This window comes from Barbatula barbatula (genome assembly GCF_947034865.1).
Source record: "Barbatula barbatula genome assembly, chromosome: 13".
Taxonomy (NCBI): Eukaryota; Metazoa; Chordata; class Actinopteri; order Cypriniformes; family Nemacheilidae; genus Barbatula; species Barbatula barbatula.
In genome coordinates, this window is record NC_136776.1 from 16,844,985 (window position 1) to 16,870,977 (window position 25,993).

Genomic DNA, 25,993 nt, shown 5'->3' on the forward strand with positions numbered 1-25,993 from the left:
CTTACTGTAAAATATTTTCATAATCCATGCCCACTGTATAATATTTTCTCAATATTGTATTAGATTGTATTATTGTATAGACCTAAACTACATTTCGTTACACCGTACTTGTATATGTGTAATGACAATAAAGTTGAATCTAATCTAAAGAAGTGAATAATTCAAAAGTCATGCAACCTTAACCTTGAAAAACCTTTGTAGGATACCTGTATCCAGGGGCAATTTTAGGGTCAGAGCTTTAGGGGTGCTGAGCACCCAATGAGCCCCACTGCCACCACCCACCCTCTTTTCACACAAAAACAAAAAATGTGTCTATTGAAAAATAACTTAATCATTTTAACATTGATTCAACTAACTCCAAAATCCAGATGTATTTTTTTACACCTTTTTTTAGGCCTTTTTTTGCAGAACAGAACTCCTTGCATGGCAATCCCTTTAAAGTAAGAACGTTAGAACGGAGCCGTTTTAACTAACTAAACCTAAAATACTGAACGAGTGGTCGCTAACACATACAAACAAGGTTTGAGACCTTTTCAGGACACCAGCTTAATTGTGAGAGTTCACACAGACAGCCCCCTGTAACAAACACAAAACCTTTTTCACACAGCTTTCCATGCCCCTTAACTCCATATGCCTCCTTCTGTATCAACAGTCATCAGATTGGTTAGATTAGATCTTTATTGTCATTGAACAAAGTAACAGGTACTTGGACAACAAAATGTAATTCACCTTCTGTAAATTATTTACAAATGACCATCTCTAACATATCTGGTCGCACGCCAGTCTGAACTTTCATAAACCAATAAAAGTCATCAATAAATAAAATAAATTTAAAAAAGAAGGTAAAACCAAAAAGTCCAAAATATGCAGATAATTTACAGAGGTCTTGAAAATACTTAGAAAGTAAAGATATAAAAAAAGAAATAGAGGGAAATCTTTAAAGTACTTCCCCTGAATCCCCATTTGGCTCTTCTTTGGGAGAGTTCATCTGTGTCGCCGCACTTTGAGGCTGGCAAACCTGTCAATGACCCTTTGGGGTTCAATTATTTCAAGCAATTATTACTGTGGTCCAAACGCCAGGGCGATCATGTTTCCATGACGACTGACCAGAAAAGACGCACGTGACGTCATGTTTACATGACTCCAGACTGTTAAAATAAGTATCAAATGAACGATAAACTTTAACAACAGAGACACAGGTCCGCAGTTTAGTTGTTTTTGTTTCACGCTCTAGCAGTTAATAAACAGAACTGAATGCGTCTTGCGGAAGAACATATTAACCGGCGCAACTTCTCTCCGTTTATGACTATGGACGAGTCACCAATGTCCTGTGCTACTCCACACCTAAAATAGTCCGAAAATAAACACTTGTTATAGGTGTACCAAGGTGATTCAGGATACTGACTCCAGTACTCACCAATATGGTTTCGCAATCGGAACAACTCTATGTAAAAGGAAAGAAGTGTGAGACAGCTTTGGAGCAACTTAGTTGATTCACAACACTAAATAAAGGATTCTCACTCCGCGTGTGTTTTGCGCTGGATGACGGTCGCGCTGAGCAATGCAGGTACAGAGGAGAAGTAGAAGAAGACAAGAGGATGACACCATTTGCTAAGCGGGGATGTTTCATTTTCATCCTTAACACATACATTTTAAACAAAAAACTACGGAGTGTGTTTTGCACATTATTTATCCTTGTAAAAGACGATTTTATTTTAGAATAACAACATTTCTTACTCCAAGTTTTAGGGGTGCTGAGCTTCTTTTTAGGGGTGCTTAAGCATGCCTGACTAAACCAACCCATGCCTGTATCTTTGCTAAATTCTTTCTTTTTGAGTTTGTTTCTCTTCAGTTTCTGGGTGAAATAGAGACAACAAGAAACAACCAGATTCTAAATCAAATAAACTTGTGTTATTTATTTCCGCTTATTAACCTTTACAATATATCAAACAGAAAATATAACCCTGAAGCTAAAAAACATGAATTTACAGAATTTGTTCAGAACAGAATATACCTTTTATAATAAAAAATAATAAATGTGTATAGGTAAAATGTCTGAAATGTAGAGGAAAATATTCAAAACACAAGCCACAAATAGTCAAATGAATGGAGATATTCCTTGAATGTCACGTAACAATGCTGTGCCATACAATACTAGACCACAAAACCTTAAAACTACTTGATAATAATTAATATTTTTTACATACGGGAATACATCACCTTCATTACCAATGAACTACCGATAAAGTTACTTTATTTTCCGCATGTAAAGGAGGAACGCAATAAAGCATCTTAACATTTAAACCGTCATAAAGGCCCTTTCTCCTTTTTTTCCTGCTCACTCTTTCTCCGTCCTCCTTACATGCACGATTGCTTTCAGTGCAGAGAAGGACAAGTTCTGAAAGTGTCATATTGCTTGCTATATGCAGTGATTTTGGATATATTACTTTATTATAATTTTTTGTATCATGCAGCGTCAGGGGCGATTCTAGGATTTTTTCAACAGGGGGGCACAAGAGGGGCCACAATTAATACAGAGGGGCCAATCTTGTGTTGTGTGAACTGTATATCAAAATAATTTTAAGAGTTTAGGAACCTTTAAATTCAGTAATAAACAGTGATACCCTATTATATTTTAATAGCATTTATTCACGGCTCTAAATCAAAACAAAACAATTTGTGTTAACTTTTCACATTACAAAAGTGAAAGAAAAACTGTAATAAATAAACTTCTGTGAAAACACAGTACACACTAAATTTGAGACTAATTTTATTTACTTTGACACAAAATTCAAGAAAACTACAATATATTGTATAGCATGGCAAGAAAAGTAAACATCAAGTTATAGAAATTAGATACAATTAATTTTAGCCAAACAACTGTTAATACTGACCAAACAAATAAACAACAACTTAGTTCATAAGTAGTAAAATGTGGCTTATAATAGGTTTATGTATCTGGTTAATTAAAAAAAAGTACAATTCAGCTTCTGAAGGTGGGGAAGTATCCAGCTCTTCCACATCACTTTCACTCTCATCTGTTTCATCCCTAGAGACAGCTATAACACAAAGGCATATTAGTAAAATACAAGGATTTTAACCACATAACTTTATGCATTAATAGAATAACACTCTGGAGTGCACTTTTTCTGTATGATCCTGAAATGACCAATATACTAAAGTACCAATATATAAATATAGAGACTAATGTGATTTAAGCAAATGTGCAGCACTGATTATACCATACCACAACAAGAAAAAACAATACAAACCAACTAAAACACTTTAAAACTTATAACTCGGCGTTTATGGCCTTAAACTGAACAGAAAAACAGTCAAAAACACTGTGGAAATGTCAGAGCATGTCACGTGATGCGTCTGAACGAATCACGTTGTCGGAAATTGGCATCAGCTATGAGATTCGCTTTTAGAGTTAAATGCCCCATTTTACTTTCACGATTGGTTGCTGATGAAAAGGAAATTACCATATTTGTAGAGAGAGAGAGAGAACGCCAACTTTTGTCTCACCACAAGTCTGAAAGACGACATGTTATTGAAGACAAATAACATTAGCCCCAAATCTCACAATTGACAAGTAAAAAATAATAGAAAACTATGTTTTTGCCTGCCGTGTCTCACCTTAAAGTGTGTAGCTTTAGATAAACATCATAAATCATACGATTTATTTCGTCACCTCGCTTGCAATATAACTTGCGTTGTTGCGGCCAAAAAATAAGTAACTCCCATTTTACATTCAGCATCAGGTCAGGTGCATAGTAAATATAATGATTAGCATTATCTTAGTCTGCTCTAGGAGATAACATCGTCATCGAACCTGGTCTGTCCTTACACCGAAAGACGGTAGCTGCCAACGTTAATAGTACCAAACCCTTCTTGCACTGCAACAACTCGCTAATCGAAAAAACATAAGCAATATAAAATAGATCAACTTACCGTGTGTTTTTTTGTTGTTGTTGTTCGAAAACAGCAGCTTCCTATTCTTGGTCCTCGTTGAGAAGCATCGCGACGCAATCATGAATTACTACAAACTGAACGATTATAATTTGAATTTGTGAGTGACAGACAAGTAGAAGGGTGGGGGCACAATGGGGGGCCAATCAGTTTTCAAGAGGGGCCAGTGCCCCCATGGATACGCCACTGTGCAGCATAAAGTTCAGTCTTAGAACGTGCATTTACAGACAACGTGTTAAATCACATTAAAATGCCCAAACATTCAGAAAATGACAAAAGTTTGTAAAATGGTATACACATTCACAAATCACGTGTGGAACAAGCTGTTTCTCTTTATCGGTCTCCCAGCACAGAAGACACGGAGAGATGTGATCCTGCGCTGGGTCATAGCCGGACCTCATGCTCATATGCGTCAGGGGTTCCGGTAGCAAACTCTAAAAATATCCCATTTCTTTACACCGTAAATTATATTTTTGGCTGTGTAGTGTGTGCCCGTCTTCTAGGCCAGTGCCCATATAACCAAAATGGCATGATCCCCATTGCATAACACCTCTGTGAAGATTCGACTGTGAGTTTTGGTTAAAAAACATGGAAAATGTAGTTAGTTTGAAGACAGTGTGAGAAAATGAGAAAGTGTTTGTATTGTTGATAACACATTAGAATTTAGTTGTAAAGATACAGATTCACAGATCTACTATTCATTTTAATGTTTATTCATGTGATTTTTTCTATGGCGATCATTGGTACTTGGAATAACTGTTTTATTAAAGGTGGTACTTGAACTGAAAAGATTGGGAACCATAGTGGCTCTATAGATAGATCTCCGATACGGCATAAACCCTTTTTAAGGAAACGTCTGCTTGATAACATCATATTGCTGGTATTTTGAGACAGCTGTGTGAATGCTGTCTTACCGGTAAATTAACAGAATGCCATTGCTTTCGTGATCAGCACATTTACTATAAATTTACCTGAATGACTTTACCAGTAATTAACCAGCATTGCTGTGTGAACAGGGCTTATGATGTGATTTTTATTTAACAAAGCAAAGTAAGAATCCCTTGCTCTGTTGCGATTCATCCTAACATGTTCATTGCATTCAGAACAGATTGTGTTGTCACGTGTTTGTGGTTGGTGATCTTATGACAAAATGTTTCCCTCTGTGTGCAGAGCAGATGCCCTTTTTGCCTTTACACTCTGAAGTGCCCTTTTATGGTGGTGTTTTTTCCCATTAAATCAATGCTATTGGTCACCCTTTACGTCTGTCAACCCGTTTAAGAAACATTAAGCCAATGAAAGGATAAAAAGAGCTTGTGACTTGTTGATACGCTCAAACTGTCAGTAAAACCTCATGGCTCCACTCCACTCTATCTTGACCGAACTGCAGCTCATTCCACCACATCAGTTGAACGTCTTGCAAGGGTAATGTTGTCAATATATAAAGATCTTGTTGTTTAAATAAATACAGCATTTCCTTCACGCAAGAAACACGAAGAAAGTCTAAAATGGTCATTTATGTGTATTTGAGGTCTGGGACATTTGGGAATGGAGAGAGGGCTCGCCTGCACTTAATAGCCTGTGCACACAATAGCATTTCATCTTTTATAAATTAGTTTTGGCCAAATGTATTTTACAACAGGAACACAGCACCCATATAACCTCTAGATTAAAATGGTGATGTCGGCGTTCGAAATTCTGACGGACAAAAAGCACATTTGCACACATTCGCTGGTCACAAACCCTGTAACATTTACTGGATTTGAGTTCGACACAAAGCCACCGAGTGTCATCTCCTTGGTAAAATATAACTAAGAAATACATTTTTAATTTATGATTGATCGTATACTTCATCTATGAATCAATCTTATTATATGGTTGCATGGTTAATTGATATTCACGCTGTAAAACTTGGATTTGGAAGGGGTCTGAAACCTTTTTAATATGTAATCAAAACTTGTAATATGTACAATTTCACAATGTGATGGGTTTTCCCAGATGGCATTACCTTTTCAGAATAATACTTTAAAAATATGTTGACCACCTTCTTCTAGCTTTACATTATACAATCACGCTTTTTTTCATGTATTAACCTTTCAACCAGTGGTCCCCAAACTTTTTTCTGCAGGGGCCACATAATTCTCCCTGTCCTTAATGGGGGGCCGGGTTGGTTTGTAAAAGAAAATGACATGTGCCGGAGGTACTACTTGAATTATTGTGGAGATTTAATTATGATTTGAAATGTATTTATTATGCCTCCTAATGGTAGAATAGTTTATTTTGTTATGCACCATAAATGATTACTTTTCAAGAGATATAGCCTATTTAAAGAGCAATGTTATTACTATCATAATGAATTATTTTCATATCGAGTGCTACTCAAATTCAAAACATTTACTTATGCATATGAATTAACCTTTCTCTTTCCCAACCGCTTGGCCATGTTGTCGTCTCTTTAAAATTTTCTGCTGGTTCGCGCGTCAGCTGTTCTATCGCAATGGTACGTTATGTTGAGCATACCATTCCGGTGGTATGTGAATTTAACAAACAATTACGCTATGTTAGGAACTTAGCGAAATTTGAGTCTGAAAGCCAATATTTATTATCAAATATAGACATGATATAATCGAAACTGTATATTTGAAAAAAAAAAAAGTCTCATAGATTGTTCACACTGAACACGGTAAATGGCGCTATTCGCGTGTAGTTGGACGCTTGAACATTTTGAGTTTACTGAAATCCGCTTCATTACAGGCGCAAATTCGCGTCATGGAAGGGGGTTCTGCCGCTCACTCACGGCCCTACTAGAGCAAGCTCCTGTTTGGTCAACGCGGTGTGAATTTTCGCCAAAGTCCAGAATTATCAACTCGCACGAATTGAGCGTTTGCGTGATTCGTGTGAGTTGAAAATCTGAACTTTGGCGAAAATTCTTGCCGCGTCTTTGCATTGACTTAACATGAAAATCACTTGCGCTTAACGCTTCATTCGCGTTTGGTGTGAACACACTATAAGGCGTTGTTCAGAGGGCCGGTCAAAACCTGTGGCTGGCCCGCGGACCGTAGTTTGGGGACCCCTGCTTTAAACCATGATCTAAAACGGTTGCTTTGATGCGTACAGTATAGAGAGAGCTTCTAGCTACAGCGGTCCCGTCTGGTGTATACACCGTATACACGGACTAAAGGCTGAATCAGCTGAAATGTGTCAGACAGTATTACGTTCTCCTTTGTGCTTGACAAAAACTCCATCACACACCATCATAGCTTACAACACTGTATTTAATATCATGTTTTGCTCAAAGATCTTGATGTTTCTCTCATACAGTATCTGATCATATCTGGGTCACTTTCAGAGTTAAATCGATTGTAAGGCAGCGATGAAAATTAGTCTTTTTAGCTCTAAAGCTCATGTGTGTACATAAAGAGAGGAAAGTAGCTGAATGATAAAGAATGTATTTCTTAAAGAATAATTAACTGTGAATTTAAGAAAGATTATACAAATCATAAAACTATAAGATAAGCTTGTTCACTAAAGCAACAGTGGTTATAAATGCATTTGAGTGCTCTTGTCGCTGTGTCTGTCCATCTTCATGGTTTGGTTACATCAGAAATCTGCAGGCCTTAACACATAACATTATGAAACTGTGAATACATCTTATAACTCACTGAACATTAGAATTAGATATTCACTTTGTTTTTATTGAACAATTATTGCCTTAAAATAAAAATGTTGTCTTGTTGTGTCGAGACTAACAGAATGGGGTTTGACTTGAGAACCTATCATCTCCGATTATACTTTGGATGAAATTAAGTATTCTATATAAAATGTGATCAAAGAAATCAAATCTTTGATAACCCTGTCATATTTTCTTTTTACTGATTTCAGATTTTCTGTGCATAAAAATAGAGCAATATTCAACAACGTTCTCTCAGATTCATTGTGAACTTTCATGCATTACCTTAGTGTGCTTCAGTTTATTTTGTTTAATATGTTTGGTCACCTAAAGAAAAGAAAAAAAGATTGTGGCTATATACAGTATAATAAAATGACATGTGATCACATGAGTTAACTGCTTCTTCTCCTGATGGAAACTCATGTGAGGAGAAGAGTTTAATGGTCTCTGAATGATCTGTCGCTTTTTCAAACCTTCCTCTTACAGGACATGCATAAGATAACATAACATTTATAACACATTCAGCTGTGCACCGTGACTAAACCAACACTGTGATAAATATAAAGAGACTAACATGTACTCACATTTATTATCAATTGTCATCTTCCCATCAGAGCACGACACCTTAACTGTGTATTTTCCTCTCGAACCTCCAACCATCCATCCATACTTACAATTACATGTAAAGCTTTCTTTACTGTGTTTTACATAGTTATCTCCCTGAGGTTCTATATTGTACTCCTTATAAATCTCAGGTGTAAGTTTGCAAGGCTCTGCGAGAGACAAAATAGAACGGATGAAAGGTGCTGTGAGCGATTTCTGTTAAAAACTTAAATGAACAAACAAACAAACACTTTTGTGAGTGTTTGCTAGATATCTATAAGATGGACGTGTATACTTTCATATCATCTTTACTTGTTTGTTCATTTGCATTATTATTTTGCATGGCTCGTGTAATCTGTCCAGAAGTACTGTATGTGTTTAGGAGTGTAATGGAATTCGACTACTTAATGTAATGGATGACTTACTCAGACATTTTGGAGGCGTCTCCCATTTCCCATCCCGACACCTGTAAAATCTCGGTGGTTTGTCCAGCACATAGTAAGATTTGCAAGAGTATGATACCTTTGTGATGATTACATCAGTCTTACTCTCAATGTTATAATCTCCATCTTCAATTGAAGGTGGTGGAGGACAAGTGTTGCCTGAACAAATCACAAACGCATGTATGTCTGGTTTGAACAGTTTTCTACAGTTCATCAATAAAATACTGATGAACTTACCTTTTTAATAGCTACATTTCAATATCTTGCTTTTAATTGAAATTTTAAATGAGTTTTCAGACTTATTGTTATAAATCATTTGTAAATGTGACTCACTTGCGCAGTCAATCGTTCCAAACCATTTTTCATTTTTACACATCAAAGTTCCTCCTGGTATTTTGTCATATGGTTTATTGCACCTGTATGTCAAATTATCAAAGTTGTTGTATAGATTTTTCTCCTCTAACAGAGTCACAAACTGCAAGTTCTCTGTCGGTTTGGCACACTGAGCTTTTTCTGAAATAAAAAAGTGGAATTTGTTCAATATTCCTGTATTACATGTAAAAACGTATTATAACTTTCACATTTAAATAGCAATGCCTGCAAATACTGGATAATATCCTCACTTCTTGAGTGAACTTTTCATGTATTACAGTCCTTCATTTGCACTACGCTCTGAGGCATCAGGTCAGTTGGTAATACCTTGAATTTCGAAATCAAGTGCAGGCGGCAGATACTTTTCCTATCTAGCACCTAAACTTTGGAACAGTCTTCCCTGCACTGTCCGGGAGGCAGACACACTCTGTCAGTTTAAATCTAGACTAAAGACGCATCTTTTTAATCTTGGATACACTACACTATCATAATATATATATTCCGAACGTTTAGGCTTCACTAGTTAGATCAACCGGAACCAGGAACACTTCCAATAACAGCTGATGCATTTGTTGCATCAAAGAGTGCAGAACAGTACTCTACTCTCAGCCAGTCTTGTCTCATTGTTCCAAGATTACTAGAGTGGGCAGGACGCAGTACATACCCAGACCTGACAAATGCTGTGATGATAGAGCTGGACAAAGGGCGTGTCGACTCTACAAAACTTCAGGCGCATTAGATTCATAATGAACTTTTTTTATTTTGCCTTGTGCAGAGGCTGCAGCTTTTGCCAGAGGGGAACTGGAATCCCCTGGTTAGGCCTGGTTTCCCTCTGAGGTTTTCTCCTCCAATGGAGTTTTGGGATCCTCGTCACCGTTTGCATACTGTTTTGCACTGTTTGCCTGGTCGGGGGGGCTACTTGAATTTATAGTCTGTATGATATTTGACCTGTGTTTTGACTTGCATAACCTGATATGTTTTGCTTACAATGAAAATTGTAAAAAGCGCTATATAAAATATAAAAATAAAGCTAATAATATGGCATGTATATGTAGACGTGTCTACATGTAATGTGCATATATTATATTCAAATTTACAGGATTTATAGAACTTGACTCACTAATGCATTCTGGGTAAATCCAAGTGTACACGTCACATTTGGCGATGGTCTCTCCCATAGATTCATAGCCATCATCACACTCATAGCGTACTGTGTCTCCATGTGAATATTTCCTCTCATCTTGGATTTCATCAGTTAGTTTGGCATTGTTTACTTTCAGAAGAGGCTTTGAACAAGAAGCTACAATAAACAAGAACATTTGAAATCAGATAGAATTTATACATGCATTATTTTGTCAATTTTTATGTCTGATGATATATTGTCTTTTGATTGTTAAAATACTGTGTTAAGCTATTGAAGAGAAAGCTATTAGAAGAACTGCCCTCTCACATTTGTATAGCGCTTAATATGTAAATATTCCCTACTAGATTGGTATTGTTTATTATTTAAAGTGGTGTCAACACCACTGAAAGCTCACCTTCACACGTTGGTGCTTCGTCCCAAACTTTATTGCGGCAATGAACTTTGCTTTCCCCTGTCATTGTGATATTTCCATGACATCTGTAAATCACATGGGATTCAGATGAATACCATTCTTGAGGTTTAGAGATGATGACCGCGTTTTCAACTCTTGTAGGACTGTCACAACCCTCCTCATCCACTGGAAAATCACAAGATTTGAGAGTCTTTCATTTTTACAATGCAACTTGTTGGCAGAATGCAAAAAATAACATAGCGTTAAGCATGATGCATTATACACTTGAATTGATATACTATATTTCCAGAATGTCTTGTATGACAGCAGAATTGATGTGTAGGAATACTTTAAGAGCAAACAGTAACTGCCAACTTTCAGCAACAAAACCACAACATAATTAACATGTATTCATTTATCTAATGTAATATGTCACTTGTGTTTTGCAACATACTGTATATATATATATAGAGAGATTTATGAAACGGCTCACCTTCACAGGTTAATGATTCCCATCTACCTGTGTCGCATTTAATAGATTTTTTTAATGATTTGTATCCTGGATCACATACGATTTCTGCAGATTGTCCAGCGATTGTTTCTTTTAGATGTCCATGTTGAACAATTGGCCAAACACCACATGTGTCCTCCGCTGTAAACCCAACAAACACATTTTCATAACACACGCATTCCACTGAAAAAAAATATTCTTGAGGTTTAGTTAATACTACCCAAGCAAATCATTCTCAATACTGATTTTCAATAAATTTGCATATAGTTTACTTTGTTACTTAATATATTAAAGTAAAATGTACTCCTGGGCTGTGAAATATGATTCAGTAAAGACACTCACGAATACATTTCGTCTCATTTGACCAGCTGCTGTTGTTGCATGTCGCTGCTCCCCACCAGTACCCAAAGAAGGTTTTATAACCTTTGTTGCATGAATAAAAGATACTGTCCTCTGTAGGGGGGTTTCTCTCTATGTACCCGTTTTCCAAAGTTGGTGTAATGCAAGATCCTTCCTTTTCTGTGAAGTATATAAATACGATCTCATTCATATCAATACTCAGATGTTGAGGGTGTTGAGATGAATGATAATAACATGATTTACCAACGCAGTCCTGTTTGTTTATCCATTTGCCTGCAGAATTACATGTGATTTTTATGTGAAGTTGCTCGGGTTCGAATCCTGGAAGACATTTGTATTCTATTGTTGAGGACACATCGTATTTAGTGCGTTCACGACTCACAATCTTTGCATTTGGGATGTTTGGTGCTTCACAGGTAATGTCTGGAAAACAAATTCATCACAGTATTAGAATGTAAATGATAAGATGTATTAATAGCACCGATTAATGTGGATGGATAGAAAGACATACAGTACCAGCACACAGTGGATCTGGTTTCCAACCATCTCTTGTACATGTGGCCATCTCTGCCGTTTGACGATATCCAGACAAACACCTGTAAGATCTTTTCGCATCCAATTTCATTTCTCCATAGAAGGAATAACTTGGATAATAAAGACGTCTGTCACTTGGAATTTCACATCTAATCTCTGTAAGAAGATTTGTTATTCAAGATTTATAATAATAAAACAATAATACAACGAGTTAAGCAATAAGTCCAAAAAAGCTTCTCTGTATGCTCACCCGCACAAGTAGGACGGCTGTCCCATTCCCCATCATTCTGACAGTGAAATGTTTTTGTGCTTTCTTTTGTAAATAACAGCAAGAATCTTTCAGAGCAGGTAATACGGACCGTCTCTCCAGCTCGAAAGAAAGTTTTTCCCTCTGGTGTAATATTTTCTATTCCATATTTTACGTCCTTGAGTTCACAGGTTATTTCTGAATAAAACGAGCATAATAAAGGGGTCAAACTTAAATGAATTATTTGCTTAACTGTTTTTAGGGCATGTTTGACTGTGGCACTGTTGACTTTGTGTTGGATCTTTATATTATTTATATAGCCACAAGCAAAATAATAATATAGGAGGATTTGACCAAATAGAGATTTTAAAAACATAATATAAAATTACATTTACAATTATTGCACACTATAACTTTGAAGCCTTGTTTTCTTTATTTCAATGGATTCTTCAGAATCCTTTATTCTTATTAACAGTGAAGCATCACCTTCACACTCCGGCTTCAGACTCCAGCCGTACTTGTTGCATCTTGGTGTTCCCTGTCTGGCTTTGTATCCTTTATCACAATCGTATTGTAATGTTTCATCTTTGTTGTACACTTTGTTTGACTCAACAGTCCCATGTGGTATGTCAGGTACTGTGCATGTTATCACTGAATGAAGTGGAACAAATACATCATTATTTGAATAAAGCTCGCGTAAATATTTGATAGAGATGATGAATACAAAGAAGAGATGAAATTCACCTATACACTTCGGAACAGGTACAGACAGACTCCATTCGCCTTTCTCATTGCAATGAATGTCATTTTCTTCTCGATCTATCTTTTCATTTGGAGACATGCATTCAAATTGAATAACATCACCATAAGTTGCCTCTTCTGCGTTGCCGGTTATGCTCAAACCTTCTACTGTGGGAATCGGGGGGCATTTCACCACTAGGAGATAATTTGGCATTGGTTTAGCAAAGATTTTTGTGAATATGAATACATTAGTCAAACCTGTTGATGGCGCTCTGTTGACAGAAATCATTTGGGATTGTGATCATAAAAGAAATTAAATACATAAATAATAATAGTCTGTTAACATATGAACCTCAGAAATTTCCTTTTTTGAGAGCCACAATAAGAGCAAGAGACATGTTGGCCTGATAAAGCTTCACCTGAAATTTGATGAGCAATAACGTGAAGAGATGATGGTAACATATTTGCTTATATAATGCATGATGCTTACATGTTTAACATAATTCGCTAGTTGCACAAGATGGCGCCAGTCAGCTTTTGGGGCACCAGGGTAGGCAGATTATTTTCCGGTCGTATAACACTTCATGGGTGTTATATGACCTGAAATTAGTCTGCCGATCTTGGCGTCGCAAAAGCTCACCGGCGCTAACCTGCACTAGCCCATATGCATTGACTTATTTCCCCATGTGAACATGCCGGAGGAACCAGGTCTTGCATAGGAACCAGGTGTCTTTGTACACTGAAATATTATGATGGGGAATTGTGTTTCCTGATATTAATTTTGTACCCGATTTCAGTGCCTGAGGAAATACACAAAGCAAACATTTTCTACTCGAGCAACACATATTTAGTTGTTAAATAAACCGAATCTTACAAGATTTAAATTGCTCTTCTAAATGTTTACGGTACGTTTATCTTAAAAATGGTATGAAATACATCTGCCTAGAATGTTAAAAGAAATACATTCAAGCATATACAGTATAAAGGTATAGAAAGAATGTAGGTAATGCTATTATGGTATGGTTCAACAAAAACAACTTGAGCTGAGTCTGAGTCTGATATGAAATGGCTAGCAAACCTCCACGCTTCAGTATTCAATTTGTTTCAGCATATTGCAACGATTCAACGGCTTTTTTCTATCCTTCGGCAGTGTTTAAAAAAGACCTCTACGATTTCGTGCACAATCTGTTTGTACAATTAATCGCAGATTACAGATAAATGTAAACTGCATTGAGTTTTTCACTCAGTTGGCGCGACTCGCTTGACTTCATGTGACATGTGCGGTGACGACACGTCACTACCCTCAGTTGCTAGCATGTTCCATCTGCCTACAAAGAAAACTTGAAGGGGTTAGATACAGAGGTTAGTCTCAGCATAATAATTACAATAATATTAGTAAACTAAACGAATGAAAGACATAATGAAGTAACATAATAAATAACGCATACCTTCACAAACAGGGATGATATTATCCCACCCATTCTCCCTGCAAGTTCTCTGATAAACTCTGTTTGCCATATTATACCTAAGAACACAAAAAATCAAGCTTTAAAGCATCAAACCGAGGATGGCAGAAAGAAAAAGAGAAGAATGAAAATGATGTTTGCATAAAGCACATTTACCCTTTCTTGCAGGAATATTCTACTGTTGCTCCAAAAACAAACTCTGTGTTCTCGCCTATAAGTGTAAAATCGCCGTTTGGCGTGTCCCCAGGATGACCGCATTTTTTCTCTGCAGACAAAGTTCACTCTTTATGATGAAATGTTCATTGTAGAATTTGAGTTTAAAATGAAATTTCTGATGTGCTCATTATATCGAAAGTTGTCTTACTTGTGCATTTTCGTTCATGCGTCAGATCCCATTTACCGTCACTACATGTATATTTATAAAGGCCAGAGTAGCCTGCAATGCAGGAAATTTTCACTGTGTGCCCATGAGCGAAGGTTTCTTTCTCAAGTGGTTGTGTGTTTTCCAGTTTGATGTCTTTTCGATTACATTCTGACAGACATAAACAACACATACACATAGAAAACTTCTGTCAAGTAATATTAATGAAAAGCTACACCTTTCTTATTTATAAATGGTTGTAAGGGCATTTCATATTTCTCGTTAAGGTTATATTAGAATGTATTTCCTAAAATTAATATAGTTAACAAACAAGGAGTGTAAACTTACCTTGACCTTGTGCAAAAGTAAAAGAAAAAACCCAAAAGATGAAGCTGATGAGTTTTAAAGAGGCCCTCATTTCTGAGCTTACTTCACAAATGACCGTAACTTTGTTAATCTTTCCGCTGAAACTTTTCCCCTTGCTTGGGGTTTAATCAATGTTAATGATTTACCAAAGTCAAAAAGATGTCCGTCACCCTTACACCAGAGCTCTCCGTGCACACAGAATAGTTCCTATTAAGAATCTGTAGGTCTGAATCTGCAATACAAATTTGTTATTTGAGCGTCAGTTTTCTTCAAAAGAATTGAAATTTCAAGAGTCAGCATTGATGTAAGAATACGACAACAAAAAGAGAAGTTTCATAATGTTTTCAGACAATGCAATGCCTTTGCTATTGCAAAATGTGTTTCTTGCTGTCACAGCGCAATATATGTTAGGCTGAAGAAATCTATTGGGTTAAGAGTTAGAAAGAGTTTGAGACTAGTGATGTTTCAAAGGGATTTAAAATCCACTATTCTCTATCTCTGTTGTCCCAGATGACCCTGCTGAGTAAATATTCAGTCCTCTATTTGCTTCATTTCTTGCATGATACGGTTTACTGGATCTTACAGTTTGAACTTTTGATAAACAGTGAAATGGTAAACCCAAAGGTCATTGACTTTATAACTAAATGTTTATCTGTAAATGGTTTATGAAAAATTCATGTGTCATATATTCACCATTTACTCACCCTCTTTAGCTGGATACATACGTCTGGGGGTCATAAGCAAACCTTTGTGGGGCCCTTACCTAAATTTAGATAAACATGACTGTTAACTATGAGAAATAAAAATTCTTTACCTAAAGTAAAGCGTGGTTATGGAACCATCTAGCTGTTAACAGTTAACATGCAAATGCGATGTGTTTTCACATTTACATTTAGTCATTTAGCAGACGCTTTTATCCAAAGCGACTTACAGACGAGGAAACATGGGAAGCAATTATAACAACATAGGCAACAAAATACATAAGTGCATCAAACTAGTCCATTAAAGCCTAGCACAGTATACAAAGCTAAGAATAGTGAGGTTAGTAAGTTTATTTATTTTTATTTTTATTCTTTTTAAGAAGGAAAGGGAAGAGAATTAGGATAAATCAATCAGCGACGTGTTGACAGAAGAGATGCGTTTTAGGCGTTTTTTAAAGATGGCAACCGAGTCCACCAATGTGGAACAGATCCAGAGAAGGTGACTTTTTTCCTTTTTGGGATGGTACCACTAGTCGTTATTCCTTTGCAGACCACAGTGATCTGGCAGGAACATAGATCTGCATTAGCGAGTGGAGATACAATGGTGCGGACCCGGTGGTGGTCTTGTAGGCCAGGAGCAAAGCTTTGAACTTTATGCGGGCGGCAACAGGGAGCCAGTGTAACCTGATGAAGAGTGGAGTTACATGCGCTCTCTTCGGTTCATTGAAGACCACTCTTGCCGCCGCATTCTGGATCATCTGGAGAGGTTTGATTGTGCAAGCAGGAAGTCCAGCCAGAAGCGTAAAATGTATTGAGTAAGCCAAAATCCTTCTGGGAAAATGTCTTGTGGATAGATGAGACCAAAATAGAGCTTTTTGGTAAAGCACATCATTCTACTGTTTACCGAAAACGGAATGAGGCCTACAAAGAAAAGAACACAGTACCTACAGTCAAATATGGTGGAGGTTCAAAGATGTTTTGGGGTGGTTTTGCTGCCTCTGGCACTGGGTGCCTTGACTGTGTGCAAGGCATAATGAAATCTGAGGATTACCAAAGGATTTTGGGTCGCAATGTAGGGCCCAGTGTCAGAAAGCTGGGTTTGCGTCCGAGATCGTGGGTCTTCCAGCAGGACAATGACCCCAAACATACTTCTTAAAGCACCCAGAATTGGATGGCAACAAAGCGCTGGAGAGTTCTGAAGTGGCCAGCAATGAGTCCAGATCTAAATCCCATTGAACACCTGTGGAGAGATCTTAAAATTGCTGTTGGGAAAAGGCGCCCTTCCAATATGAGAGATCTGGAGCAGTTTGCAAAGGAAGAGTGGTCCAAAATTCCGGTGGAGAGGTGTAAGAAGTTTATTGATTGTTATAGGAAGCGATAGATTTCAGTTATTTTTTCCAAAGGGTGTGCAACCAAATATTAAGTTAAGGGTGCCAATAATTTTGTCCAGGACTTTTGGAGTTTTTTGTGACATTATGTGAAATAAGCTTTTCCCCTCCTTGTTTTCGTTTTGTTCCAATACACACAAAGGGAATAAACATGTGTATAGCAAAACATGTGTTAATGCAATACTTTTCTGTGTGAAAAACTTGATTTTGGCCATGACTGTATATATCAGCAGTAGCCTAAATAAATCTTAAACATTAAAAATGCTTTCACAGTACTGCATTTAAAATGGATGAATAATAATAAATGATGCTTAAGAAGTTATAAAGCAGAGCTTACCTACAAATGAATTTGTATTGATGAAATAAGACATGTTAGGTCAGTAAAGAATGTTTTAAATAGTGAAAACAACTCCAGCTTTAGTTTTGTCTTTCATAAAAAACACAACAAAAAGTACCGATAAGAGTGCCGTTAAAGTACCGGATCGATAAGTGGTATCGATAAAAGTAGTAATACCGTTAAAACCTTAACGATACCCATCCCTTGTCAAGTGTGATGCGACATTACTCTAAACAAAAATTTATCGAATGCGTTAACGCGTTAATGTTGACAGCCCTAGGTAATACTATAATTTGACTTTATAATGAAATATCTGATGTGGTCTTTATTGAAAGCTGTCTTACTTACACATTTTCGTTCTGCCATGATGTCCCATTAACCTTTATTACACTTACATTTATAAATGCCTGTATAGCCTGTACTGCAGTAAAGCACTGTTTCTCCATGAGCATAAGTTGGTTTGTCAGGTGGTTCTGTGTTTTCCACTTTGATGACATTCTGACACACATAAACCGCACATACATAAAGACAACTTCTTTCCTATCTATAAAATGACTTATAATGTGTTTTATCAATGATTATAATTAGGCCTTTTAAACAATAGTAATAACGTTTCCTCTGAAACGTTGCCCTATGCTTTGGGATTAATCATTGTTAATGTTTTACCAAAGTCAACAAAAATGTCTGTCATCCTTACACCAGTGTGTGTTTAAATTCCATACAAATAAATTCCTATCAGTGTTGTTATCTCTGTCCTAGATGACCCCGCTATATAAATATTTAGTGCTCAATTTTTTCCATTTTTACCGTAAAAGTACGAGTTTACTGGATCTTACAGTTTGAACTTTTGACAAACACAAAAAAAAACTGAAAGGTCTTTGACTTCATAAGTAAATGTTTGCTTGCGAATGGTTAATGAGAAAGTTATTTACCTAAAATACGGTATTCAGACTTTTGAGAGTCACTTGGACCACAGCACCATCAAATGGTCACTGTGAGATTTGTATATTAAGAATCGGTGCTTCCCAAACTTCCTAGAGCATGTACTTTACATTTTACCTGAAATAATTGTATACCAAACCTCCTTTGTATTTTTAGTCAGATGGCCTGCATGTTAGCTCAGGTGTTTTAATGCATACTGTAGTAGGCTACAGTAATGAATAAATAAGTTAACTATCACTTGGCACCTACGAAAAGCGAAGAAGTAATCCGTAATGTGAATTATTCTCATTAAACATATGAAACGAAGGTTAAATATGTAATAAAGGCACAGATAACGAAGAATGTTCCCACCACTGTATTTGCGCAATCCCGTTTGGGGACAAAAACCTTATATATCTATGACAGAAACACCTTATCAAAATCAGTCCAGCTTTTTGTGCGCACATTTTATTTGAGGTCAAAATAATGAGATACACATTTAAATGTAACGAAATTACTTTAGGGTAAAAAATTATACGTTTAGAAAACAGTATGATTAAATGTAACTGGAGCAAGATGAAATACACCAACAACTCATTAGGATGCATTTAATTAAAACGGTTGTTAAAGTGCAACATGAGTCTTTATACATACATCCATATTAAGTAACAACGCTTTGAAATTCTCTTTGAGTTTTATTACCACTCCAGTTTATTTTCAGCTTTTTTTTATGTCACCTGAAGAAAAAGAAATTATTATTATATATATATATATATTCCCATTTAGGTTCAAACAATGAGACACAACTCACAGCTTTTGTCAATTTGTAAATTTCCATCAGAGCACTGTACATCCACATATGTTGATCTCATCACATCTCCAGCAATCCATCCAGATGTACAATTAAGTCTGTACTTGCTATTGTGCTTTACATAGAGCTTTTCTCCAGGGGGTTGAAGATTGTACATCTCAACAGCCTCATTAATTTCACAAGGCTCTGTGATAAAGAAAACATATAATGAACACTCAAAACTCACAAAATTGCAAAACATCACCAAACAATAATAATTTGGATAGACGCACTAAGACAATTTGGAGGGGTGTCCCATCTCCCATTGACACACTTGTAATTATCTTGTTGTTGATTCAGTACGTAGTAAGATTGGCAAGTATAATGAACCACTGTAATTCCATCATTGGTCTGATCCTTGATGGTGTAGTCACCATTTTCAAGATAGGGCGGAGGTGGACAGGTTTTACCTTAACAAATAAATAAATAGTGTTAAAATAGATTTATTTAAGTAATTATAATGTTAGATTTATAACATAGGAAAATAGTTGTTTAACATTTTCACACACATAAATACATATTCAAGATTTATGGAAATGTGGAGCACTCCAAAAACTCTTCTCTTTTTACCATGAAAGCATGCCAGATGCTCTCTGGAAGATTATCAGATTTTGCCCACCAGGTGAGTAAATGTGTTTCTAAGATATTGTGGCGACTTACTTGTGCAGAGGAACGTTTCATTCCATTTCCCATTTTGACACATCAAAGCTCCTCCTGACGTTTCATTGTACGGGCTACTGCACTTGTATCTTAAGATATCCAAGTTGTTGTACACATCTTTCTCATTTAACAGCGTCACAAACTGCAATTGCTTTGTTGGTGTGGAGCACTGAACTGCTCCTGTAAAGGAACAATACATTGCATTTATTCATATCAAATGTAGATGAAAGAAAAATATCAAACATTGATTGTTGTTCAGAGTGTATTAAACATATATCAAAGAGTAAAATTAAGATTTAAAGTAGGGTGCATTCACTTTCTGTAAATAAGACAAGAAATAATAAAAAATGGGGCAAAGGTGAAAACAGGCAATCCTTTATATATTTTTTAGAAATGGTAGATCTTGTATGAAGTAGGCATAATGCTTTGCCTCGACATTGTGGAAATGGTTTGCTCCACCTCCCATCTGACTGGCATTCAATTGCTCTTGGGCCGTAGATCTTCATGTTGTCATCAGAACATAAAAAAACTAAGACATGCCCAGTTACATAAGGCACTGTGACGCTTGGGTGTCCAAATATAATTTTAACATTTTTGAGTTCTTGTTCTTGACAGGTGCCATCTGTAAATAAAAAATGTACGCATATTTGCATCCACCCAACAATATGAATTGTATTGTATCACATGGGAATTTATGTTGGATTCCCATGTGCTTTTGTATAAATGAAATAATAATGTACATTTCTTATTCTATCAGTTTAATGATTCTGCTGGTTGATTACAATTAAATTTCCAACATGTTATGACTTACCAGTACAGGCCTGTATGCCTCTCCATTGACCTTCTGGATTACAGGTGATTTGTATGGACAGCTCAGGTCGAAAAATACAGTGATATTGTACCGTTGCAGATATTCTGTAGTTTTGTTTCTGAATTCCAATAATCCGTGCATTTGGGATTTCTGGCGCTTCACACAAGATTTCTAAAAAAAGAAATGTTTATTATAGTAACTTGCTACAGTTCATATTATATGATGTATCAGTGTTAAAGATACGTTATAGAAATGCAAATTTTACCAGAACACAATGGATCTGGTTTCCAACCATCCTGTGTGCACACGGCCCGGTCTGCCAATTGACGATATCCAGGCAGACAACTGTAAGATCTTCTTGTTCCCAGTTTCAAATCTTCTTTAAAGTAATACGTAGGGAGATACACATGCCTGTCCAATGGAAGTTTACATATGTTCTCTGAAACAAGATTTGTTAAACATAAATGAATTGAGTAAAACATAATTTTTTATATTGACATTGATTTATTGAGAGAAACTATTACTACAAACGGATATTTATTTTAATTCTTTATAGTCGTGAGTATTCCTTCCTTTCTGTTTAGAGTCAAAACCAACGGTTAGCCATTCAAGTGATTCTTTCTCACGCTATATTTTCCGACATGCACATGCAATTTCATATTTACTAGTAAGAATTGCATTACAAAGCATTCAAATATCATTCAATATGAATACATTAGTCAAACCTGTTGATGGCGCTCTATTGACAGAAATCATTTGGGATTGTGATCATAAAAGAAATTAAATACATAAATAATAATAGTCTGTTAACATATGAACCTCAGAAATTTCCTTTTTTGAGAGCCACAATAAGAGCAAGAGACATGTTGGCCTGATAAAGCTTCACCTGATATTTGATGAGCAATAACGTGGAGAGATGATGGTAACATATTTGCTTATATAATGCATGATGCTTACATGTTTAACATAATTCGCTAGTTGCACAAGATGGCGCCAGTCAGCTTTTGGGGCACCAGGGTAGGCAGATTATTTTCCGGTCGTATAACACTTCATGGGTGTTATATGACCTGAAATTAGTCTGCCGATCTTGGCGTCGCAAAAGCTCACCGGCGCTAACCTGCACTAGCCCATATGCATTGACTTATTTCCCCATGTGAACATGCCGGAGGAACCAGGTCTTGCATAGGAACCAGGTGTCTTTGTACACTGAAATATTATGATGGGGAATTGTGTTTCCTGATATTAATTTTGTACCCGATTTCAGTGCCTGAGGAAATACATAAAGCAAACATTTTCTACTCGAGTAACACATATTTAGTTGTTAAATAAACCGAATCTTACAAGATTTAAATTGCTCTTCTAAATGTTTACGGTACGTTTATCTTAAAAATGGTATGAAATACATCTGCCTAGAATGTTAAAAGAAATACATTCAAGCATATACAGTATAAAGGTATAGAAAGAAGGTAGGTAATGCTATTATGGTATGGTTCAACAAAAACAACTTGAGCTGAGTCTGAGTCTGATATGAAATGGCTAGCAAACCTCCACGCTTCAGTATTCAATTTGTTTCAGCATATTGCAACGATTCAATGGCTTTTTTCTATCCTTCGGCAGTGTTTAAAAAAGACCTCTACGATTTCGTGCACAATCTGTTTGTACAATTAATCGCAGATTACAGATAAATGTAAACTGCATTGAGTTTTTCACTCAGTGGGCGCGACTCGCTTGACTTCATGTGACATGTGCGGTGACGACACGTCACTACCCTCAGTTGCTAGCATGTTCCATCTGCCTACAAAGAAAAATTGAAGGGGTTAGATACAGAGGTTAGTCTCAGCATAATAATTACAATAATATTAGTAAACTAAACGAATGAAAGACATAATGAAGTAACATAATAAATAACGCATACCTTCACAAACAGGGATGATATTATCCCACCCATTCTCCCTGCAAGTTCTCTGATAAACTCTGTTTGCCATATTATACCTAAGAACACAAAAAATCAAGCTTTAAAGCATCAAACCGAGGATGGCAGAAAGAAAAAGAGAAGAATGAAAATGATGTTTGCATAAAGCACATTTACCCTTTCTTGCAGGAATATTGTACTGTTGCTCCAAAAACAAACTCTGTGTTCTTGCCTAAAAGTCTAAAATCGCCGTTTGGCGTGTTCCCAGGATGACCGCATTTTATCTCTGCAGACAAAGTTCACTCTTTATGATAAAATGTTCATTGTAGAATTTGAGTTTATAATGAAATTTCTGATGTGCTCATTATATCGAAAGTTGTCTTACTTGTGCATTTTCGTTCATTCGTCGGATCCCATTTACCTTTATTACATTTATATTTATAAAGGCCAGAGTAGCCTGCAATGCAGGAAATTCTCACTGTGTCCCCATCCTCGAAGGTTTCTTTCTCAAGTGGTTGTGTGTTTTCCAGTTTGATGTCTTTTCGATTACATTCTGACAGACATAAACAACACATACACATAGAAAACTTCTGTCAAGTAATATTAATGAAAAGCTACACCTTTCTTATTTATAAATGGTTGTAAGGGCATTTCATATTTCTCGTTAAGGTTATATTAGAATGTATTTCCTAAAATTAATATAGTTAACAAACAAGGAGTGTAAACTTACCTTGACCTTGTGCAAAAGTAAAAGAAAAAACCCAAAAGATGAAGCTGATGAGTTTTAAAGAGGCCCTCATTTCTGAGCTTACTTCACAAATGACCGTAACTTTGTTAATCTTTCCGCTGAAACTTTTCCCCTTGCTTGGGGTTTAATCAATGTTAATGATTTACCAAAGTCAAAAAGATGTCCGTCACCCTTACACCAGAGCTCTCCGTGCACACAGAATAGTTCCTATTAAGAATCTGTAGGTCTGAATCTGCAATACAAATTTGTTATTTGAGCGTCAGTTTTCTTCAAAAGAATTGAAATTTCAAGAGTCAGCATTGATGTAAGAATACGACAACAAAAAGAGAAGTTTCATAATGTTTTCAGACAATGCAATGCCTTTGCTATTGCAAAATGTGTTTCTTGCTGTCACAGCGCAATATATGTTAGGCTGAAGAAATCTATTGGGTTAAGAGTTAGAAAGAGTTTGAGACTAGTGATGTTTCAAAGGGATTTAAAATCCACTATTCTCTATCTCTGTTGTCCCAGATGACCCTGCTGAGTAAATATTCAGTCCTCTATTTGCTTCATTTCTTGCATGATACGGTTTACTGGATCTTACAATTTGAACTTTTGATAAACAGTGAAATGGTAAACCCAAAGGTCATTGACTTTATAACTAAATGTTTATCTGTAAATGGTTTATGAAAAATTAATGTGTCATATATTCACCATTTACTCACCCTCTTTAGCTGGATACATACGTCTGGGGGTCATAAGCAAACCTTTGTGGGGCCCTTACCTAAATTTAGATAAACATGACTGTAAACTATGAGAAATAAAAATTCTTTACCTAAAGTAAAGCGTGGTTATGGAACCATCTAGCTGTTAACAGTTAACATGCAAATGCGATGTGTTTTCACATTTACATTTAGTCATTTAGCAGACGCTTTTATCCAAAGCGACTTACAGATAAGGAAACATTGGAAGCAATTATAACAACATAGGCAACAAAATACATAAGTGCATCAAACTAGTCCATTAAAGCCTAGCACAGTATACAAAGCTAAGAATAGTGAGGTTAGTAAGTTTATTTATTTTTATTTTTATTCTTTTTAAGAAGGAAAGGGAAGAGAATTAGGATAAATCAATCAGCGACGTGTTGACAGAAGAGATGCGTTTTAGGCGTTTTTTAAAGATGGCAACCGAGTCCACCAATGTGGAACAGATCCAGAGAAGGTGACTTTTTTCCTTTTTGGGATGGTACCACTAGTCGTTATTCCTTTGGAGACCACAGTGATCTGGCAGGAACATAGATCTGCATTAGCGAGTGGAGATACAATGGTGCGGACCCGGTGGTGGTCTTGTAGGCCAGGAGCAAAGCTTTGAACTTTATGCGGGCGGCAACAGGGAGCCAGTGTAACCTGATGAAGAGCGGAGTTACATGCGCTCTCTTCGGTTCATTGAAGACCACTCTTGCCGCCGCATTCTGGATCATCTGGAGAGGTTTGATTGTGCAAGCAGGAAGTCCAGCCAGAAGCGTAAAATGTACTTGAGTAAGCCAAAATCCTTCTGGGAAAATGTCTTGTGGATAGATGAGACCAAAATAGAGCTTTTTGGTAAAGCACATCATTCTACTGTTTACCGAAAACGGAATGAGGCCTACAAAGAAAAGAACAAAGTACCTACAGTCAAATATGGTGGAGGTTCAAAGATGTTTTGGGGTGGTTTTGCTGCCTCTGGCACTGGGTGCCTTGACTGTGTGCAAGGCATAATGAAATCTGAGGATTACCAAAGGATTTTGGGTCGCAATGTAGGGCCCAGTGTCAGAAAGCTGGGTTTGCGTCCGAGATCGTGGGTCTTCCAGCAGGACAATGACCCCAAACATACTTCTTAAAGCACCCAGAATTGGATGGCAACAAAGCGCTGGAGAGTTCTGAAGTGGCCAGCAATGAGTCCAGATCTAAATCCCATTGAACACCTGTGGAGAGATCTTAAAATTGCTGTTGGGAAAAGGCGCCCTTCCAATATGAGAGATCTGGAGCAGTTTGCAAAGGAAGAGTGGTCCAAAATTCCGGTGGAGAGGTGTAAGAAGTTTATTGATTGTTATAGGAAGCGATAGATTTCAGTTATTTTTTCCAAAGGGTGTGCAACCAAATATTAAGTTAAGGGTGCCAATAATTTTGTCCAGGACTTTTGGAGTTTTCTGTGACATTATGTGAAATAAGCTTTTCCCCTCCTTGTTTTCGTTTTGTTCCAATACACACAAAGGTAATAAACATGTGTATAGCAAAACATGTGTTAATGCGATACTTTTCTGTGAGAAAAACTTGATTTTGGCCATGACTGTATAAATCAGCAGTAGCCTAAATAAATCTTAAACATTAAAAATGCTTTCACAGTACTGCATTTAAAATGGATGAATAATAATAAATGATGCTTAAGAAGTTATAAAGCAGAGCTTACCTACAAATGAATTTGTATTGATGAAATAAGACATGTTAGGTCAGTAAAGAATGTTGTAAA

The 25,993-nt window shown here is 36.5% G+C and overlaps 2 protein-coding genes across 5 annotated transcripts; both read right to left on the reverse strand.

The window, feature by feature from the left end:
• Nucleotides 1–7,226: 7,226 nt before the first annotated feature.
• On the reverse strand, nucleotides 7,227–24,264 carry LOC306902842 (complement factor H-like). 4 transcript variants are annotated; one of them, XM_079471708.1, is made up of 19 exons: nucleotides 24,211–24,264; nucleotides 23,489–23,738; nucleotides 23,144–23,311; nucleotides 14,608–14,716; nucleotides 14,434–14,510; nucleotides 12,989–13,180; nucleotides 12,731–12,895; nucleotides 12,248–12,442; nucleotides 11,980–12,153; nucleotides 11,707–11,886; nucleotides 11,446–11,622; nucleotides 11,086–11,244; nucleotides 10,596–10,778; nucleotides 10,178–10,357; nucleotides 9,019–9,198; nucleotides 8,668–8,844; nucleotides 8,224–8,412; nucleotides 7,925–7,966; nucleotides 7,227–7,585 (listed from the first exon to the last, which is right to left on the reverse strand). In XM_079471708.1, exons 2-18 carry the CDS (start codon nucleotides 23,556–23,558, stop codon nucleotides 7,950–7,952), a joined length of 2,592 nt encoding a protein of 863 aa, XP_079327834.1. In that variant the 5' UTR covers nucleotides 23,559–23,738; nucleotides 24,211–24,264; the 3' UTR covers nucleotides 7,227–7,585; nucleotides 7,925–7,949. The 4 variants fall into 4 exon arrangements, with proteins under 4 accessions (XP_079327834.1, XP_079327835.1, XP_079327833.1 ...); XM_079471709.1 differs by lacking the exon at nucleotides 24,211–24,264 and adding an exon at nucleotides 23,867–23,937; XM_079471707.1 differs by lacking the exon at nucleotides 24,211–24,264 and having other exon boundaries at nucleotides 23,489–23,990.
• LOC306902868 (complement factor H-like) lies at nucleotides 18,888–22,604 on the reverse strand. The gene is made up of 7 exons (XM_079471749.1): nucleotides 21,112–22,604; nucleotides 20,847–21,017; nucleotides 20,466–20,657; nucleotides 20,036–20,215; nucleotides 19,650–19,785; nucleotides 19,337–19,522; nucleotides 18,888–19,262 (listed from the first exon to the last, which is right to left on the reverse strand). The coding sequence occupies exons 1-6, from the start codon at nucleotides 21,326–21,328 to the stop codon at nucleotides 19,513–19,515; spliced, it is 906 nt and encodes a 301-aa protein (XP_079327875.1). The 5' UTR covers nucleotides 21,329–22,604; the 3' UTR covers nucleotides 18,888–19,262; nucleotides 19,337–19,512.
• Nucleotides 24,265–25,993: the final 1,729 nt, after the last annotated feature.

Coding starts and splice junctions, on each gene's coding strand:
- LOC306902842 (XM_079471708.1), bottom strand. CDS start 23,558: ATGAGGGCCTCTTTAAAACTCATCAGCTTCATCTTTTGGGTTTTTTCT. Junction 12,443..12,730: donor TCTGAAGCCGGAGTGTGAAG/GTGATGCTTCAC, acceptor CGTTTTATTCAG/AAATAACCTGTGAACTCAAG. Junction 8,413..8,667: donor GACGCCTCCAAAATGTCTGA/GTAAGTCATCCA, acceptor TGTCTCTCGCAG/AGCCTTGCAAACTTACACCT.
- LOC306902868 (XM_079471749.1), bottom strand. CDS start 21,328: ATGTTTTACTCAATTCATTTATGTTTAACAAATCTTGTTTCAGAGAAC. Junction 21,018..21,111: donor ACCAGATCCATTGTGTTCTG/GTAAAATTTGCA, acceptor TTCTTTTTTTAG/AAATCTTGTGTGAAGCGCCA. Junction 20,658..20,846: donor AGGCATACAGGCCTGTACTG/GTAAGTCATAAC, acceptor TTTTATTTACAG/ATGGCACCTGTCAAGAACAA.